The 19,107-nt window shown below is 41.0% G+C and overlaps 1 protein-coding gene across 1 annotated transcript in view; it reads left to right on the top strand.

Annotated features, from left to right (window-relative positions):
* LOC126188256 (cell division cycle protein 16 homolog) overlaps positions 1–19,107 on the top strand; it is a 203,730-nt gene that overhangs the window by 37,216 nt on the left and 147,407 nt on the right. The window contains exons 3-4 of the mRNA XM_049929822.1: positions 12,536–12,676; positions 14,131–14,290. Coding sequence (XP_049785779.1) covers positions 12,536–12,676; positions 14,131–14,290 — 301 coding nt within the window. The remainder of the gene's footprint in view (positions 1–12,535; positions 12,677–14,130; positions 14,291–19,107) is intronic.

Raw genomic sequence — 19,107 nt, 5'->3', positions numbered from 1 at the left:
GTCACTAGAAAATACATGTAGACACATTTCCGATAGTGTTGGCACGTAGGCACAGTTCACGGGAGACGGAAGACTCTTCACTCTTTGGCAGTTGACACAGGATGCGTCACGGCAAGTAGGCAGCACAACCACGTTACTTTGACAGGAACTTCCTGGAAGTGAGCAGGATCTGACCTCTACCAGAACTGCCCTCCTGGCCTCTGGAGGTGCTGTTTCAGGGCAGAGATGCTTCAGACCTAGGGGAGACATGGCTTCTTCCTAGCATCTGATTGACGCCTCATGATACCACTTTGTTGTGCACTATCTCTGTGGTGGTCAATACCTCTTCTGACATTCTCAATACTCTATGACACCGAATCTTTGGAAGAATCAAATGTGGCCTCGGAGTCAGTAGGGAGCCTCGACTGGATGTTGGCATTGGAGTGTTTGCTAGTGGGCCGATATGCCAACTCATACCAGTAATTGGATAAGAGAAGGGCCCACCGCTGTAACTTCTATGCTGTATGTGTTGGGACAGGCTGAGAGGACACAGACAGAGCCGTCTGTGGTCTGTTACTAGAGAAAAGCGGCGGCCACACAGGTTTCATGAGTGTGTGTGACCCTGTAAATGATGATATCCATCACCTCCTTTTCAAGTTGACTGTAGTTGTGTTGGGCCTTGGTCAATGTCTTTGACGTAAATGCAGTTGGCCTGTCAATTGGAGCCCACTCGGTGTGGCAACACCACACCAATGCCATGAGATGAGGCGTGTACTGCAAGAATGGCAGGTTTGCATGGTCGAAGTGGACCAAACACCGATCACTTAATTGTGCATCTTTCAGCCACTGGAAAGCGGTCTGATATTCAGCCAACCATATGAATGGAACGCCCTTGCAGCACAACCAATTTAGAGGTGTGATTTGAGCAACATTCGGGATAAAACAGATTTAATAGGTTAGCTTCCCCATTACTGCTTGCAATTCTGATACATTGATAGGTGCAGGCAATTTGTGAATGGCTACTAAATTTGACTGTGACGGATGGATGCTGTGCATATTAACCATGTGGCCAAGATACACTATTTCAGTGAGAAAGATGGCAGACCTAAAATGGCTGTTCATCAGTCCCGTTTTGTACAACACTTGAAACAGTGCCTCTAAATTTTACAAGTCTTCTGCTGGAATACAACCAGAGACAACTATATCATCTCAGTAGTTAAGACAAGAAGGTACTTGTGAAGTCAGTTGCACAAGATCCCTTTGGAAAATAGCTGGGGTGGAAGTGCTACCAAATGGTAACTGCGGAAACTGGGATAATTCCTTGTGTGTGTTGATTACAAAAATTTTCTGTGACACTTCATCTAATGACAGTTGCAGGTAGGCTTCTTGGAGATCAATTTTTGAAAAGAAATTACCCTGATCTAATTTGTCCGTCAAATCCTCAGGGTGGGACAACAGAAAAAATCAACAACAGTTTGGAGCTGAAGGTTAATTCAAAAATCTGCGCGGTCTCAACCTGCCTGACGATTTAGTAAGGACCACCAAGAGTGACGCCCATTGGCTAGCCAACACTGGTCTAATGACATGACTGTCCTGCAACTGCTGCAACTCTGCAGCAACTCAGGGCAGGGGTGGGGGACAGTGAAGTGCTGCTGGGGGAGCACGCAAGGACGAGATGGAGAAAGTGTAGGGCAGCTAGGTGCAGTCGGGAGATTAGACAGCGGGCAGGGGAGAGGTGGGAGGATGGATGAGGATGGTAACTAATGAAGGTTGAGGCCAGTAGGGTTATGGGAATGTAGAATGTATTGCAGGGACAGTTCCCACCTGTGCAGTTCAGAAAAGCTGCTATTGTCGGAAAGGATCCATATGGCACAGGTTGTGAAGCAGTCATTGAAATAAAAGATGTCATGGTGGGCAGCATGCTCAGCAACAGGATGGTCCACTTGTTTCTTGGCCACAGTTCGTCGGTGGCCATTCATGCAGACAGACAGCTTGTTGGTTGTCATGCCCATATAGGATGCAGCCCAGTGGTTGCAGCTTAGCGGTAGCCCTGCCGTTGATGGGGTAGGTGATGTTTGTGACCAGACAGGAGAAGGTGCTGGTGGGAGGATGTATGGGACAGTCTTGCATTTTACATCTAGGTCATGCATCTAGGTCTATTACAGGGTTATGAGCCATGAGATAAGGGTTTGGGAGCAGGGTTGTGTTGGGATGGGTGAGTATATTGTGTATGTTCAGTGGACAACAGATTACCACTGTGGGACGGGTGGGAACGATAATGGGCAGGACATTTCTCATTTCAGGGCATGATGAGAGGTAGCCGAAACCCTGGCCTAGAAAGTAATTCAGTAGCCCCAGTCCTGGGTGGTACTGAGTTACGAGGGGAATGTTCCTCTGTGGCTGGCTGGTGAGCCTTTGGGAGGTGGGTAGGACATTTGTCATTTCAGGGCAGGATGAGAGGTAATCGAAACCCTGGTGGAGAATGTAATTCAATTGCTCCAGTCCTGGATGGTACTGAGTTACGAGGGGAATGCTCCTCTGTGGCCGGACTGTGGGAATTTGGGAGGTGGTGGGAGACTGGAAAGATAGGCATGGGAGATTTGTTTTTGTACAAGGTTGGGAGTATAATTAAGGTCTGTGAAGGCCTCAGTGAGACCCTCGGTATATTTCGAGAGGGACTGCTCTTCACTGGAGATGCGATGACCAACGGTGGCTAGACTATTTGGAAAGGACTTCTCAGTATTGACTGGGTGGCAGCTGTTGAACTGTAGGTATTGCATGTGGTTACTAGATTTGATATGAACAGAGGTCCTGATATAGCCGTATTTGAGGAAGGTCATCATCTGGGAAGGTGGTTTGTTGCATTGAGTAGGACTAGGTGCAGCAGTTAGAGGAGAAGCTGTTGAGGTTCTGGAGGAATGTGGATAGGATGTTGTCATCCTTGATCCAAATTGCAACGATGTAGCCAGTGAATCTGAGTCAGGTGAGGGGTTTAGGATTCTGGGTGTTTAGGAAGGATTCCTCTACATGGCCCATGAATAGGTTGGCGCCATGTGGGTGCCCATAGCTGTACCCCGGATTTGTTTGTAGGGAATGCCTTCGAAGAAGAAGTAATTATGGGTGAGGATGTAGTTGGTCATGGTGACTAGGAAGGAGGTTGTTAGTTTGGAATCTGTCGGGCATTGGGAAAGGTAGTGTTCAACAGCGGTAAGGCCATGGGCATTAGGGATATTAGTGTAAAGGGAGGTGGCATCTGTAGTGATAAGCAGGGCACCATTTGGTAAAGGGACAGGAACTGTGGAGAGTAGGTGAGGAAATGGTTGGTATCATTTGTATAGGAGGGTAGTTTCCGGGTAATGGGCTGAAGGTGTTGGTCTCTGAGAGCAGAGATTCTCTTAGTGGGGGCACAGTAACTGGCCAAAATGGGGCCAGTTTCATAATATTGTTACATTCCATCCTGGATTTTCCATTGTTTGATTTTTATAACACCTTCCCATGAATTGACAATCCAAAAAGGTCAAAGGTATCTATGCCAAAAATGTTAGTAGACTTGTTAGGGCACACAACACTGTTTTAGTAGTACCACTGAATGTGGCTGGTAACCTGCACACTCGAAGCACTAGAATTGGTTGTGCATTGTATGCTGATAACGAGTTATGTGGTTGCTCAAGCTGTGGGCTACCTAACCATTCATAACAGCATAACAGTAGTATCTAACTGCAACTTAAGAAACTTGTTGAACACACACAACTGAATATACAGCTTACTGGATTGCTGAGTGAGAAGTTCAGATTCTGTGTCCTGGCAATCTGACAAAAACAGGATTGGTGGAGTGTGTGCAGCAGATACAATATTCACTGCATTAAAATCACTGTCTGACATTGATGAGAAAGCTGCCTAACACCATCTATACTTAACCATACTGTATGTATGTGACGTAGTTTGCTACATGTGAAAGACTGGGTTTTGCGGTACAGGCATTGTGCTCTATAAGTATTTGATAACAATGTGGACAGGACTTCATGATTGTGTGGACTGTGTCATGACCTAACAGTGCGACTGGTCCACAAGTGACCTGGTTGTCTGACCTGAGCTGAGGGAGGTGTGGTGGAGGGGGGGGGGGAAGGCCTATAAGCTGTCTAAACACTAGGTGCAAATTGAGAGTGTGGCGCAGTGCAGTGCAGCGCTCATTTTTGTAACTTCACAGGTTCAAATGGGACCGTGAAAATTGGGATGCGACGTGACTGGGACGTAACACGTGCCTGCGCCAGGTCGCGCAGCATTGTGGTTGTGGCACAGTTTCTAACGCCGCACGCCACGCAAGTACTTCGGGAGGGGTCAGACGGGGAGCGGGAAGGCAGTCATGCCATATGCTCAGTGAGGTGGGGAGTGGGAAGGCAGTCCTGCCATATGCTCACTTCGGCATGGTGCATATGGGCAGTGGAAGTATTGCCCATCCGAATAATATGGTCTTACTGCATGCTGAGCTTTATCATCACTGAGTAGTGTTTCACTTATTGCCGTTTAAGCGATGCATCTCTTTTCGTTAGTACATAATAGTTTTCTATTACATATATTTGTACAGTTCTTTTGTTTTATTTATTCTTTTGTCAAGAACAATACACGGTTCAATAACCGGTCAGCCATTAGCCACTGGGATTACGTCTTCTGCCTCCACAATGTTTTCAGATCGTAAGAAGGCACGGATGATTCATTGTGAGGATACTGAATAAGGAAGTAAGGAATATTACAAAAATCACGTGATTTAGAAGCAAGGCAGCAAGGCTGTCGTATCTCTAAGATCTGGTGCAAAAAGTTGAAAACGTTTTATTTCCACAGATACGACCAGTTTGTGCTTCTGGTAAAAAGAGTCCGAGATATGAAGTACATAAGTTTCACTATCGTTACTTGGATATTGGTGTAATAAGAGACAGTATACTATGTACATGTAGACATCACATTTCCACTGCAAGTTAGAAACAGTCAAAGCTCTCACAAATAACAATGTTTCAATTGGCTCGCCGTGACGAGAAAAAATATTTCAATGGTTGCATATACATTATCAGCATTAATAAACTAATTATACAACATGCTACATAAAAGAAAAAAATCATCGGTATTATTACGAAGGTATTGAGTATCCTGAAAGAGTGTGGTGATTAGATATATTTAATTTGTTGAAATGTATTGCTGACAAAGGTAGATCTACTTTCATGACAATGTTTCTCAGACGACATGAACTCCCGCTCACAAGGCATTCCTGTCTTGCACATTATTCTCAGCTGCTGACAAGACACTGACTATTGTGTTGTGCGACAGATCAATTGTTTATTTTTCTCAATAAGAACTATTATGTTCGCGAATCACACAATGTCATTTTGGCAAGCTGTAGATGAGTAACCAGTATCTGGCATGTGCCTATCATTCTGCCCGAAGGGAACACTCGTCATTATTTTAATGTTGCTCAGGTGGAAAGTTTCCATTCCAGTTGTTCAGTGTTAAAAAACGCGATGGGTTACGGGGATATTCAACCAAAATTCCAACAGAATTGGCAGTTTATTTTTTGTGAATTTTTAACCTTTTCTCATTCGAAGAAGCATCACCATTTATGAGTAACGGACACATTTCTCTTGTTGACAGGTTTAATTGTACTTACTTTGCCAAAATGTGGTGTAATTTGCACAAACTCATCTCACAGCAGCTATTGCGACAGAATTCTGAAACAGAGTGCCTCATCAAACAAGTAATTGGCAATCGGAGATCTCAATAGCTTATGAAAAACATCGTAGTGTCAGTTTGCAGTTACGTTAGAGAAGAAATTTCATGTTTATTTTCATACTGGGAAACTTGTTTCACTAGCGTTACTAATTGACAAAATCCTCTCCTCCTTGTGTGCTATCATTCGTCAAAATCTCATTTCGGTGTCTTGATCGGTTTAGGAGATATGAGGGATGTTGTGAATGTTTCATTCTCGCGGGCATGAGATCGGGGGGTGAGCATGCTACATAGGATCCATTTTCCCTTAAGTCCAAAGAAAAATTCAACATTTTAGGTAAATTTCATATGCAGCAATATATGGTGTAATACACACCAAATGCAAAATCATAGCGACCCCTATTTTTCAAAGCAAACTTTTCGAATTTTGCGTAGCATCTTACTAAAATGTGTATACCACATTAAGTATGACCATTAGCAAGATGATGGGCTGTTTGCCACGAAGCTGACACACAACGATACAAGAAGGTAAAAATATTTTTGCTGAATAGTTTCTGTAAAATAATTTGAGAAAGATTACAGTGTGCGCTCGCTTTGTTTCTGTCAGCGCAGAGCGTCGCCAACTAGTGTGTGCAAAGTATTTGTATGTGTCTAAATATGTGTTGGACCTGCACGACTCGTGTGGAATGTGCACATCGTGCTGTAGTGTCTTGTCATGTCACACGTGCTATACGCGTCTCAATTTGTGCTTAGTCTTATTCTTAAGATTAGATATTGCAGATGCTTGTAAATCATTCTCATTTACATCGATCGTGTCCTGTGACTCAGTAATTGACAATTCTGTACTGAGGTTGGAATTTGAATGCTTTATTATGGCAGCACAAATGTGAATAAGACACATTCTGAGTAATCGCATCTCTCATCATAATGTGACACAATAATTGAAAATTCTGTTATGAGGTTAGAATTTGGATGCTTTATTATGGCAGCACGAATGTGAATGAGACACGTTCTGAGTAATTGCATCTCTCATCATAATGTTACTGTAACTTAACTGACATGAACACTGAATGTGACATTGTCTCGTAGGGGCATGACGTACTGAACCACTGTTTGTACAACTGTCCTGGCTACTGCTTTAATGTGAAAAACTTACAAGGAACAGCTGCTACACGCACTTGTGATTTACGAGGTGTGATTGGAAAGTTTTAAGAATGGGCTTGTAATTGTACAGTGGTTGTATTTACATGCTACTGTGATGCATCTCCTTCAAAGTAGTCTCCTTCTGACTGAACACACCAACTCCAATGGTGTTTCCACTTTTGGAAATATTCCTGGAAATTTTTTTCCTGAAGTGTGTTAAGGACGCTCCTCGTATTTGCCTGGATGTCTTCAATCAAGTCAAATCGCTTCCCTTTCAGTGAAAATTTCAGTTTAGGAAACAGGTAGAAGTCCGCAGGGGCCAAATCAGGGGAATATGGCGGTTGTGGAGGCACAGGAATTTTGAATTGGTCAAAAATTCAACGGTGTAGCACCCAATTCCTGTGTTCCCACAATGCAGGCCTTTTCTTCCACACATTTTCGTGCAAACGCTCAAGGACACATTTTTAGTATTACTGGTTAATTGTCTGTCCTCCAGGGATAAATTCATAATGCACAATACCGGGAGAATTGAAAAAAATCACCAACATTGTCTTCACCTTCGACCGACTTTGCCGTGATTTTTTCGGTCGTGGTAAACTTGCAGTCTTCCACTGCGAAAACTGCGCTTTGGTTTCAGGATCATATCCATATACCCATGATTCGTCACCTGTAATTACCCTATATAACAAATCTGGGTCTTTTTAGCCCAATAAATCAGTTCTTGGCACACTTCAAGTCGGTATTGTCTCTGGTCGCTTGACAACACTTTTGGAATGAATTTTGCGGACACTTGACACATGTTCAGATCTTCAGTTAAAATTGACTGAACTGCGTAGAAACTTAAATTAATTTCATCAGCCATCTCCCTAATTGTATGTCTATGATAAGAGTGCATTAAGCCACAAACTTTCACAACATTTTCATTCATTTCTGAGGTGGAAGGACGGCCGGACCATGATTCATCTTCAAATGATTCGCGGCCATTTTTAAATTTGTTGAACCAGACAAAAAATTTGGCTCATACAATTATTTCCAAAAGCTGTTTTTAATAGTTTATAAGTCTCAGGGGCTGATTTCCCAGTTTTAAAACAAAATTTCACACAAACTCATTGCTCCGTTTTCATGTCCATTTTCATGCATACAGAATCCAGCAACAAGTCCTAACAGACCCGCACTCAACCAGCTGCCACAACAAACTGAATAAAGGAAATGCAGTTTCCTGTCAGAAGACGTTCAAGGACAAGGCAATGACTCACTCCCCACCCTCCGTGTATCTGCCCGCCAAACCAGAAAGCAGTAGCGGATCCATTCTTAAAACTTTCCAATCACACTTCATAAAATTATTTGACAGTTTATCAACTAACTCATTGTAGGGGACCTCATGAGTTTGGTGATCTGGAAATGGTTTTACTATGAACCAGAATTCATCTGAGCCTATGGTGGAGAGAAAATGGTAAATACGTTGATTGCTTGTTATGCTGTAGCTTTGAAGTTTGCTGTCAAATGCACAACATAATCAACCCAGTGGTCACTTTGTCCAGAAACACTCTGAATTTAAGCACTTGTACCGTTTGTTGAGTTGTTTCCATGTGAATAGGCTGGGGTGGCTGTTGTGGTGCACCACAATTCCTTCCAGTGCTTGTTATAATTGCTCAATCCTTTGTTCCTGCAGTTGTATAGCTTGCATTGAAGACACATCTGGATGGGACATTATGAACACTCTATACAGCAACAAACACAAACAGAGAAATAGCACAGCTGCAAGAGAGGATTACTTACACAATATGCCACAGTGAGCTAATCGCAAGGTCCATTTCTGGCATCACTTCTTGTATGCAACTTCTTTTGCAAGAGGTGGCTAGTAATACTACAGTTAATTGAATACTCTGAATTAGTAATACTTTATTGATTACAACAAAGCTTATCTTTGGTGCCTCACTAGGCTGTAGCCGTGAAACTGCACATGTGGATTTGCGGTTCGGAACACACTAAATGAGCCACAGTTAATGAATGGCGAATTGATACAAATTCTGAATGGCTGTACTGCGGCTTCAATACAGGCACTAGAAAACACAAGTTCATAGACACTTTTTGACACAGTTCTGATAGTGTTGGCACATAGACATGGTTCACAGGAGACAGAAGTCTTTTTCACTCCCTGATGGTTGGCACGGGCTGTGTCATTGCAAGTAGGCAGCACAATGCCATTACTGCGACAGGAGCTTCCTGGAAGTGAGCAGGATCTGACCTCTACCAGAACTGCCCTCCTGGCCTATGGCGACACCATTCTGGGGCAGAGGCACATTGGTGGCACCTCAGAACTGGGGGAGGCACGGTTTCTTTCTAGCATCTCATTGGCGCCTTGTAATACCAATTGCTGTGCAGTATCTCTGCGGTGGTCAATACTTCTTGCACCAGTCTCAGTACTCAGTGACACTGTCAATACCACATTCACTAAACCAGGCTGCTTGTTTGTGTGAGGAAAATACATCTGACTGAACCTTTAGTATACAGAACAGTGCTTCGAAGCCAATAATCAACTGTCTGACAAATGTGTGACCTACAGGCCGTCACAAAGTCTGCAGCTAGGGAAAATGCAATATTTGCTAACATCTTAAGACATGTTAATGATCTTTACACTGGGTTATAGTATGTAAGTAGTTTCATACAGATATACACAGTGTACATAAAGTCTGGGAACACTTTCTGTTATTTATTGCACAAGAACCAAACATTGTACAGATATCATTTGTATGTCTGTACAGATATCATTTGTATGTCATTTTGAAGAGAAACCCTGAAAGTTTTTTTTTTTTTTTCCATGCATACCACCACATCATAGTTTAGTAATTTGCCAATAGTCAGCACTAGTCGCAACATGGCGAGTTCAGGTGTGGAGCGAGTTTTCTGTGTGTTGGAGCTATTCAGCGGATGTTTAGAACCAAGTACAGTAAGAAGCCACCAACAAGGAAGATCATTTACCACTCACACAACAAATTCATTACGACGGGTTGCTTGTGTTCCGCAAAGAAAAGCGGTTGTCCTGGTGTGAGTGAAGTGAATGTGGAGCGCGTACAAGAGATTTAATAAGGAGTCCAAAGAAATTGGTGTGTCGTGCATCCTGTGAACTCGAAAGGACTCCAATGACAGTGTGGGAAGTCCGCAACAGAAGCTGTCTATGAAACCATTCAGATTGGAGCTAGTGCAGAAGCTCAATGACGACAGCAAAGACAAGCGTTTTGAGTTTTGTTCGCAGTTGCAACAATTGAATGAGGATGGGGATGGCATTGTTGATCACTTAATTTTTAGTGACGAAGCCACTTTTCACATGAATGGAAAAGTGAACAGGCATAATTGTCGAATCTGGGGTACAAAGCATCCACACGAATGCAATGAATTTGAGCATGATTCCCCAAAGGTAAATGTTTTTTTTTTTTGCCTTGTCACGTCACAAACTGTATGGACCATTCTTCTTCGCCAAGCACACTGTCATCCGATATTCCTACTTGGACATGTTGCAGCAATGGCTGATGCAATCGGACTCTCCATTCATCTTTCAGCAGGATGGGGCTCCACCCTATTTTCATTGTGAAGTTCATGGGTACCTGAACACGGAGCTGCTGCATCGATGGATCGACTGTGCTATAGAAGGGGACAGCTGTTCCATGAAATGGCCTCCGCGATCACCAGATCTTACTTTATGTGACTTTTTTCTGTGGGGACACATTAAAGATCTGTTGTACGTACTGCCTGTACCACGTGATGTAACAGAGCTCCAGGAGAGGTTACGGGAAGCGCCTGCCACAGTTGTCAATGATGCCATGTTGGGACAGGTATGGCAAGAATTCTATTACTGTATTGACGTCTGCCGGGTCACTCATTGTTCGCATATCGAATGCTTGTAAAAAAAACTTTCAGAGTTTCTCTTCAAAAGCAATATGTATGACATCTGTGCAATGTTTAGTTCTTGTGCAACAAATAATTGAAAGTGTTCCCAGACTTTATGTACACCCTGTATTGTGTATGCTATTTGTCCCTGTGTTGTCCCACCAACATTTAGTCTACATGGTGCCTTGCAGCACAGTGTTTTTTCATTGCTCTGAGACCCTTTAACTTATTAACAAGAGTTTGTAACATTACCAGTCTTTGAGAGCACCAGAGTGAATAACGTGTGTTTTTGCTACAGATTTTCTATTTCTTTATACCTGTTTTGCAGGAAAGAGGGTGTCAAAACCCAGTTCAACCATCCAGATTTAAGTTTCCCAAGACAAAACAATTGCTTCTAGAAGGATGTGAACGATTTCTTTCCAAATCCTTGTTTAACCTGAATGCTTACTTCATCTCTAATGACATCACCCCTAATAGGGTGTTAAGCCCAGATCGTCTTTCTTTTTCCTGGTTGGCTAGGGAGGATGGTGTTACACAAAGCTCTGTCACTGGATCACCATCAAATGAAGTGAAGCTTTTGTATAAATTGTCATCTTCAAAGGGCACAATGTCATTTTTTTAATTGAACATACCGGAATGATACATTCACAGGAAATGAATTTGCTATACTCTAACATTTGCTAGCAGAAGTGGAATGGTGCTATCATAGTGATGCCTGTAATGAAGCAGTAAATAGAACAGTGTTATGCAGCAGCAAGCATGATACTACAGGGTAATTCATTTATACCGTGGGATAGGATGACACTGTGTTATCCTCCATAACCATAACAGATCATATAAATGTGTCCATTGTGTTTTCTTAGTACTGGAATGTACTTAGTGCTGGAATAGTCACTGCTGCATTGATGATTTTGGTGCTACCTGCCAGAGAAATGTTGGTACATATATCATTGCATTAGCACAAATGTCTCAGACTGCAATGGGCATGTAACTGTTGTTGCTGACATGCTGAGTGGTATAATATTGTATTTATGGACAAGGCTCACTTTGATGAGTCCTACAAGTGTTGCTACATATGTATCAGTTGCAACCAGGGTGACAGTGCTCTGGCAACCTGCGTAGTTGACCAGAAGAAGGTGATCATCAGATGTAATGGTTTGGTGCACCACTGGTTGCAACATGCAGTCTTGACCTGTTCACAGTGAGATAAACTAAACAGTAAATGCTACATTAAGAAGGTTTAGAGCCCAAGGTACTCTTCCTCTTTCAGCAACTCTGCAAGTCATGTTTGAGCAGAATGGTGTCTGATGAGAAATGTGCAAGCTTTCTTCAAGGAATGGCAAGCACCAAAGTTTCTTTGTGTTTTAAATTTACCGGGCAAACCTCTTATCATACAGATTAGAGGTATTGTTGGCCAGCATTGATCATGACTGCCCTCCAGAAATCACTGTTTCTGTCAATACTTTGTGGATTTGCATACAAACTGTAAGTAGGGAAACATCCAGGGCCTGTTTGAGTCTGTGCTGTGATTACTAATTTAGAAATCATGTAAAGGTCTCTAATATTATCAATTTGTTATTACCAGTACGTAATTGATGGTATAAATTTTTTACAATCAAGTTTACTCTTGGTGTTTCAGTTTTCACAAATGGTAGTGTATGATCTTTATGACCGTGATCATGAGTACCGTTTTTGTAAAGCTTAGTATCAAGGCACTTGTGTGTTGTATCAGATATTTATTTAACTCTTCTGATTAAACTGGACTATCGTAGTACTATGTTTGACAGTGTCACCAATTTCTATATTCTAGAAGCATGTTTTGTGCTACTACCTGGCTGCTCGTTGTTTCCTGGAAGCATATGATTTACCAGAAGCCCTGCAAGTCTTGAACTGTGGAGAACAAGGGAGTTTATTACCCAATGTTTCATTTTTGGAAGGAAGCCCAAAAGAAGTAAGTCCATGTATTTTAAATACTCTGATTATAGATAATTGTAGGAATACATATAACAACTCCGATAACATTATAGGCATGTCATGATGATGAGATACAGAAATATAGAATAAGCTGACTGCAGGTGGCATGGCCTCACATTACTCACGGCAAGCTGCCGAAGGAGACAGTATAGATTTTTAACTAAGACAATAATTTGTGCAATAAGTTCTGATCATAAGTTAGTTAACATTTCAAAGTCACATCCTCAAATAGAAACAATTCAATTATTTATTATACTTTTGGTATTCACCAGTAGTCAGTTAGGTTTCACACCAGTAGTCACTTGGTTCGAAGATAAGAAGAGATAAGCAGAATTACTCTCCAAAACAAATGTTTAATTTTGTCATGTCAGTCCTAAAAAACAATTACAATTACTCTGGAATTTGATTCTTGAGTGTTCAATTTGTTGTTACTTCTGAAACTTTATCTCATTTTATTACTTAGCCTGAGAATCTCAGTGACTTGTTCATTTGTAGAACTTCCTTCAGGCAATTGATTATGAATTGAGGTGGCAGCAGAAGACACTAGACATTTCGAAGGAGTGTTACTAATGTCCCCAATGATCCTCCCAATTTTTTCTGTGCTTTCTCTAAATCCTTTCTTTTGAATGCCAGGATTGTTCTTTGAACAAGATTGTGGCTAATTTCTGATTGTAACATTCATCCTTCTTTGGAAAAGCAACTACCGATATTGCAAGGTATGAATCGAATGTCTCTTTCCATTGTGTTTGTCTGCTTTGTCCTGTTTCTATTCCAATAGTGGGCACATATATGTTAGGTTTATTCATTTTTGTATTGTACATAGGTTTAAAAATACATAAGAAGCTTTTTCATCTAATTTAAGTAATAATTATAATCTGAAAAATGAGTGAGGAATCACATTCCTGCCATAATAAAAGTTATTTAAAAGTGATAGGTTTGCTGGTGAAGTGGAAAAACTAGTTTCCTGTCATATTTTTGAGAGTGTGGTACTAGTGTTCCTTTGTTCAGTCTCCAATTACCTTACTATTGGAGGGATATCGGAACCGATTTCCCTTTTGTTTCGTACTGTTTTGGCCACTAGCAAAGGCGGTGACAACCTACTTTTTATGGACCTCATTTTACTGTCTGACGTATGCATGAGGCTATAGATATCTCCTAAACCTTAAATTTCTATTATTCCTTTCTCTGTTTAATTCATACAAATGAATGGGAGATTTTATCTTTATTTCTACTAATCTATGGCTCAGTAAGTAGTTTGAGAAAATGTGACGTCAACACGAATGCATAAAGGAGTTGTGAATTTGTGTGTACTACTAAGCTGCAGCCCACAAATAAGCTTGCTATTATAAAATACTGTCAAGATATTATCATAATGCTGCAAACATTTGGTGCACTACCTCATACTAATTGTCTAATTTTCTTCCATTTTAGGTACAGAGTGCAGTTTTGTTGTTGAAAGGGCGTGTTTGTGAGGAGATGGATAACAGAGCCTTAGCTGTGGCTTGTTATAAAGAAGCTCTCTGTAAGGATGTTCACTGTTATGAAGCATTTGAAGCACTTACTCAGCATCAGATGCTGCCTGCATGGGAAGGTGGTAATTTTTCCTCCTGTTTATTTTTTTTAAAATAGCTTTTTCATTGTTGATAAGTGTGTGTGGGCCAGATGCTCTTTAAGGAAGGTTTTTGCCTTATGATTACAATTCCTTTAGATACTAAAAGGTGTAAATTGGCTGTAGGAATGTTGCTGGTCCCTCTGTGAGCAAATCCACACTATTGTGTGAATTTCTCCAATGTGACCCTCTGAACTTTTTGCACAGGGGTTTAATGTTTTTACTTTAATTTTCTAATTTCTAAGCCAAGATTAAAATAAAAAAAGGATGGTTTTATTAATACATGGTAAATAAGCAATTTATTAAGCGATTTTTTGAGATGATCTGATTTTAATATTAAATATTTAAAAATTGTAATTACTTACTCCCCCCCCCCCCCCCCCATGAACCATGGACCTTGCCGTTGGTGGGGAGGCTTGCGTGCCTCAGTGATACAGATGGCCGTACCGTAGGTACAACCACAACGGAGGGGTATCTGTTGAGAGGCCAGACAAACGTGTGGTTCCTGAAGAGGGGCAGCAGCCTTTTCAGTAGTTGCAAGGGCAACAGTCTGGATGATTGACTGATCTGGCCTTGTAACAATACCCAAAACGGCATTGCTGTGCTGGTACTGCGAACGGCTGAAAGCAAGGGGAAACTACGGCCGTAATTTTTTCCGAGGGCATGCAGCTTTACTGTATGATTAAATGATGATGGCGTCCTCTTGGGTAAAATATTCCGGAGGTAAAATAGTCCCCCATTCGGATCTCCGGGCGGGGACTACTCAAGAGGATGTCGTTATCAGAAGAAAGAAAACTGGCGTCCTACGGATCGGAGCGTGGAATGTCAGATCCCTTAATCGGGCAGGTAGGTTAGAAAATTTAAAAAGGGAAATGGATAGGTTAAAGTTAGATATAGTGGGAATTAGTGAAGTTCGGTGGCAGGAGGAACAAGACTTCTGGTCAGGTGACTACAGGGTTATAAACACAAAATCAAATAGGGGTAATGCAGGAGTAGGTTTAATAATGAATAGGAAAATAGGAATGCTGGTAAGCTACTACAAACAGCATAGTGAACGCATTATTGTGGCCAAGATAGACACGAAGCCCACGCCTACTACAGTAGTACAAATTTATATGCCAACTAGCTCTGCAGATGACGAAGAAATTGAAGAAATGTATGATGATATAAAAGAAATTATTCAGATAGTGAAGGGAGACGAAAATTTAATAGTCATGGGTGACTGGAATTCGAGTGTAGGAAAAGGGAGAGAAGGAAACGTAGTAGGTGAATATGGATTGGGGCTAAGAAATGAAAGAGGAAGCCGCCTGGTAGAATTTTGCACAGAGCACAACTTAAATATAGCTAACACTTGGTTTAAGAATCATGATAGAAGGTTGTATACATGGAAGAACCCTGGAGATACTAAAAGGAATCAGATAGATTATATAATGGTAAGACAGAGATTTAGGAACCAGGTTTTAAATTGTAAGACATTTCCAGGGGCAGATGTGGACTCTGACCACAATCTATTGGTTATGACCTGTAGATTAAAACTGAAGAAACTGCAAAAAGGTGGGAATTTAAGGAGATGGGACCTGGATAAACTGAAAGAACCAGAGGTTGTACAGAGTTTTAGGGAGAGCATAAGGGAAAAATTGACAGGAATGGGGGGAAGAAATAGAGTAGAAGAAGAATGGGTAGCTTTGAGGGATGAAGTAGTGAAGGCAGCAGAGGATCAAGTAGGTAAAAAGACGAGGGGTAGTAGAAATCCTTGGGTAACAGAAGAAATATTGAATTTAATTGATGAAAGGAGAAAATATAAAAATGCAGTTAATGAAGCAGGCAAAAAGGAATACAAACGTCTCAAAAATGAGATCGACAGGAAGTGCAAAATGGCTAAGCAGGGATGGCTAGAGGACAAATGTAAGGATGTAGAGGCTTATCTCTCTAGGGGTAAGATAGATACTGCCTACAGGAAAATTAAAGAGACCTTTGGAGATAAGAGAACCACTTGTATGAACATCAAGAGCTCAGATGGAAACCCAGTTCTAGCAAAGAAGGGAAAGCAGAAAGGTGGAAGGAGTATATAGAGGGTCTATACAAGGGTGATGTACTTGAGGACAATATTATGGAAATGGAAGAGGATGTAGATGAAGATGAAATGGGAGATACGATACTGCGTGAAGAGTTTGACAGAGCACTGAAAGACCTGAGTCGAAACAAGGCCCCCGGAGTAGACAACATTCCATTGGAACTACTGACGGCCTTGGGAGAGCCAGTCCTGACAAAACTCTACCATCTGGTGAGCAAGATGTATGAAACAGGCAAAATACCCTCAGACTTCAAGAAGAATATAATAATTCCAATCCCCAAGAAAGCAGGTGTTGACAGATGTGAAAATTACCGAACAATCAGTTTAATAAGCCACAGCTGCAAAATACTAACACGAATTCTTTACAGACGAATGGAAAAACTAGTAGAAGCCGACCTCGGGGAATATCAGTTTGGATTCCGTAGAAATACTGGAACACGTGAGGCAATACTGATCTTACGACTTATCTTAGAAGAAAGATTAAGGAAAGGCAAACCTACGTTTCTAGCATTTGTAGACTTAGAGAAAGCTTTTGACAATGTTGACTGGAATACTCTCTTTCAAATTCTAAAGGTGGCAGGGGTAAAATACAGGGAGCGAAAGGCTATTTACAATTTGTACAGAAACCAGATGGCAGTTATAAGAGTCGAGGGACATGAAAGGGAAGCAGTGGTTGGGAAGGGAGTGACACAGGGTTGTAGCCTCTCCCCGATGTTATTCAATCTGTATATTGAGCAAGCAGTAAAGGAAACAAAAGAAAAATTCGGAGTAGGTATTAAAATCCATGGAGAAGAAATAAAAACCTTGAGGTTTGCCGATGACATTGTAATTCTGTCAGAGACAGCAAAGGACCTGGAAGAGCAGTTGAACAGAATGGACAGTGTCTTGAAAGGAGGCTATAAGATGAACATCAACAAAAGCAAAACGAGGATAATGGAATGTAGTCGAATTAAGTCGGGTGATGCTGAGGGAATTAGATTAGGAAATGAGGCGCTTAAAGTAGTAAAGGAGTTTTGCTATTTGGGGAGCAAAATAACTGATGATGGTCGAAGTAGAGAGGATATAAAATGTAGACTGGCAATAGCAAGGAAAGCGTTTCTGAAGAAGAGAAATTTGTTAACATTGAGTATAGATTTAAGTGTCAGGAAGTCATTTCTGAAAGTATTTGTATGGAGTGTAGCCATGTATGGAAGTGAAACATGGACGTTAAATAGTTTGGACAAGAGGAGAATAGAAGTTTTTGAAATGTGGTGCTACAGAAGAATGCTGAAGATTAGATGGGTAGATCACATAAGTAATGAGGAAGTATTGAATAGGATTGGGGAGAAGAGAAGTTTGTGGCACAACTTGACCAGAAGAAGGGATCGGTTGGTAGGACATGTTCTGAGGCATCAAGGGATCACCAATTTAATATTGGAGGGCAGCGTGGAGGGTAAAAATCGTAGGGGGAGACCAAGAGATGAATACACTAAGCAGATTCAGAAGGATGTAGGTTGCAGTAGGTACTGGGAGATGAAGCAGCTTGCGCAGGATAGAGTAGCATGGAGAGCTGCCTCAAACCAGTCTCAGGACTGAAGACCACAACAATTACTTATTTGCTTCAAAGTATCTTAGTTGTATTACTATTTTATCTCAGTGGCTTAGCTCACAACTGTTTCAATCAGTTTATTACATTTTAGTTTTTACTGCAGGTAAGGAGGATTTTCCATAATTAATTTACCACCTTAAAAAGATAAAAGTAATACTTTCATATTGACTAGGAACAGATCATCAGACATGATCCTACTAGTATGTGCCCATTGATTTTTATTCTATATCCACTATAGTGCGCGTCATTTACGATGGCGGCCGAGTTTAGGTTTGTTCTGTGCATCTGACGTCACAAAACACAGTCAACCAATGAACAGAGAACGACGTTGCCAGAGCTCGACTGCAGTGCAGAGGACGGACGAGTGTCTTCAGTTTTAGAAACGTTCAGTCATAAATAAAGTAATTGAACAGAATCTATGCCTTGATAGCAGACTTTCTTTTATAGAAAGTTTGGAAAAAGCATTCTTTATACCAGTTGCTTCGTATTCTATTAATTAATTAAACTAAACAAGCAATAAGCCTCGTACTTCAGGTGATAGCAAGGAAAGGTGTTTGTATCATTCTCAAGAAACCGCTTTTTCGCATTAAAGAACAGTGGTAATTGTTTATTTCCTATTGTACTTTGACGAAACGTGAGTAATTCATAGCCATACCAAGTGTTTGTTGGTATTTTGCGTGATATTTTAGAGTCCTCTAGGAGTGTCATTGAACGAGGAGCTGCGTTAGTGTAATGGTTAAGGTGATTGGCCGCAAAGTGAAAGGTTCTCAGTTCAAATCCTGTTTGGTGCTTAATATTTTATTTATTTAAAAACAACATCGAAGTGTCTTACTTCATGAATTTTATTCGTTTGAATGTAATTTTTTGAAATTTCTAGTGCTTTGCCTCTTCATTATAATCATAATAAATTTTCTGTTTTTCTAATTTTGACTTCCAATATTTCTTTTCACAGCAGTTAAAAACAATGAAAAGGCACACATACAATATTCATGTTATCTGTTTTGTTTGTATGTCTTCTCTTCCGCAGTCACTGTTTTACTATTCATATTGAGAAATATTCTTTTTCGACAGTACTAAAAGTATTATTTAGAGCAGAATTTTGGCTCGTACGTTGCTGAGCTACTTGATTGTCTTACG

The sequence above is a fragment of the Schistocerca cancellata genome, chromosome 5 (assembly GCF_023864275.1).
Source record: "Schistocerca cancellata isolate TAMUIC-IGC-003103 chromosome 5, iqSchCanc2.1, whole genome shotgun sequence".
Taxonomy (NCBI): Eukaryota; Metazoa; Arthropoda; class Insecta; order Orthoptera; family Acrididae; genus Schistocerca; species Schistocerca cancellata.
The sequence above is the reverse complement of the archived record's forward strand: the minus strand, read 5'-3'. Positions and strand labels throughout refer to the sequence as shown.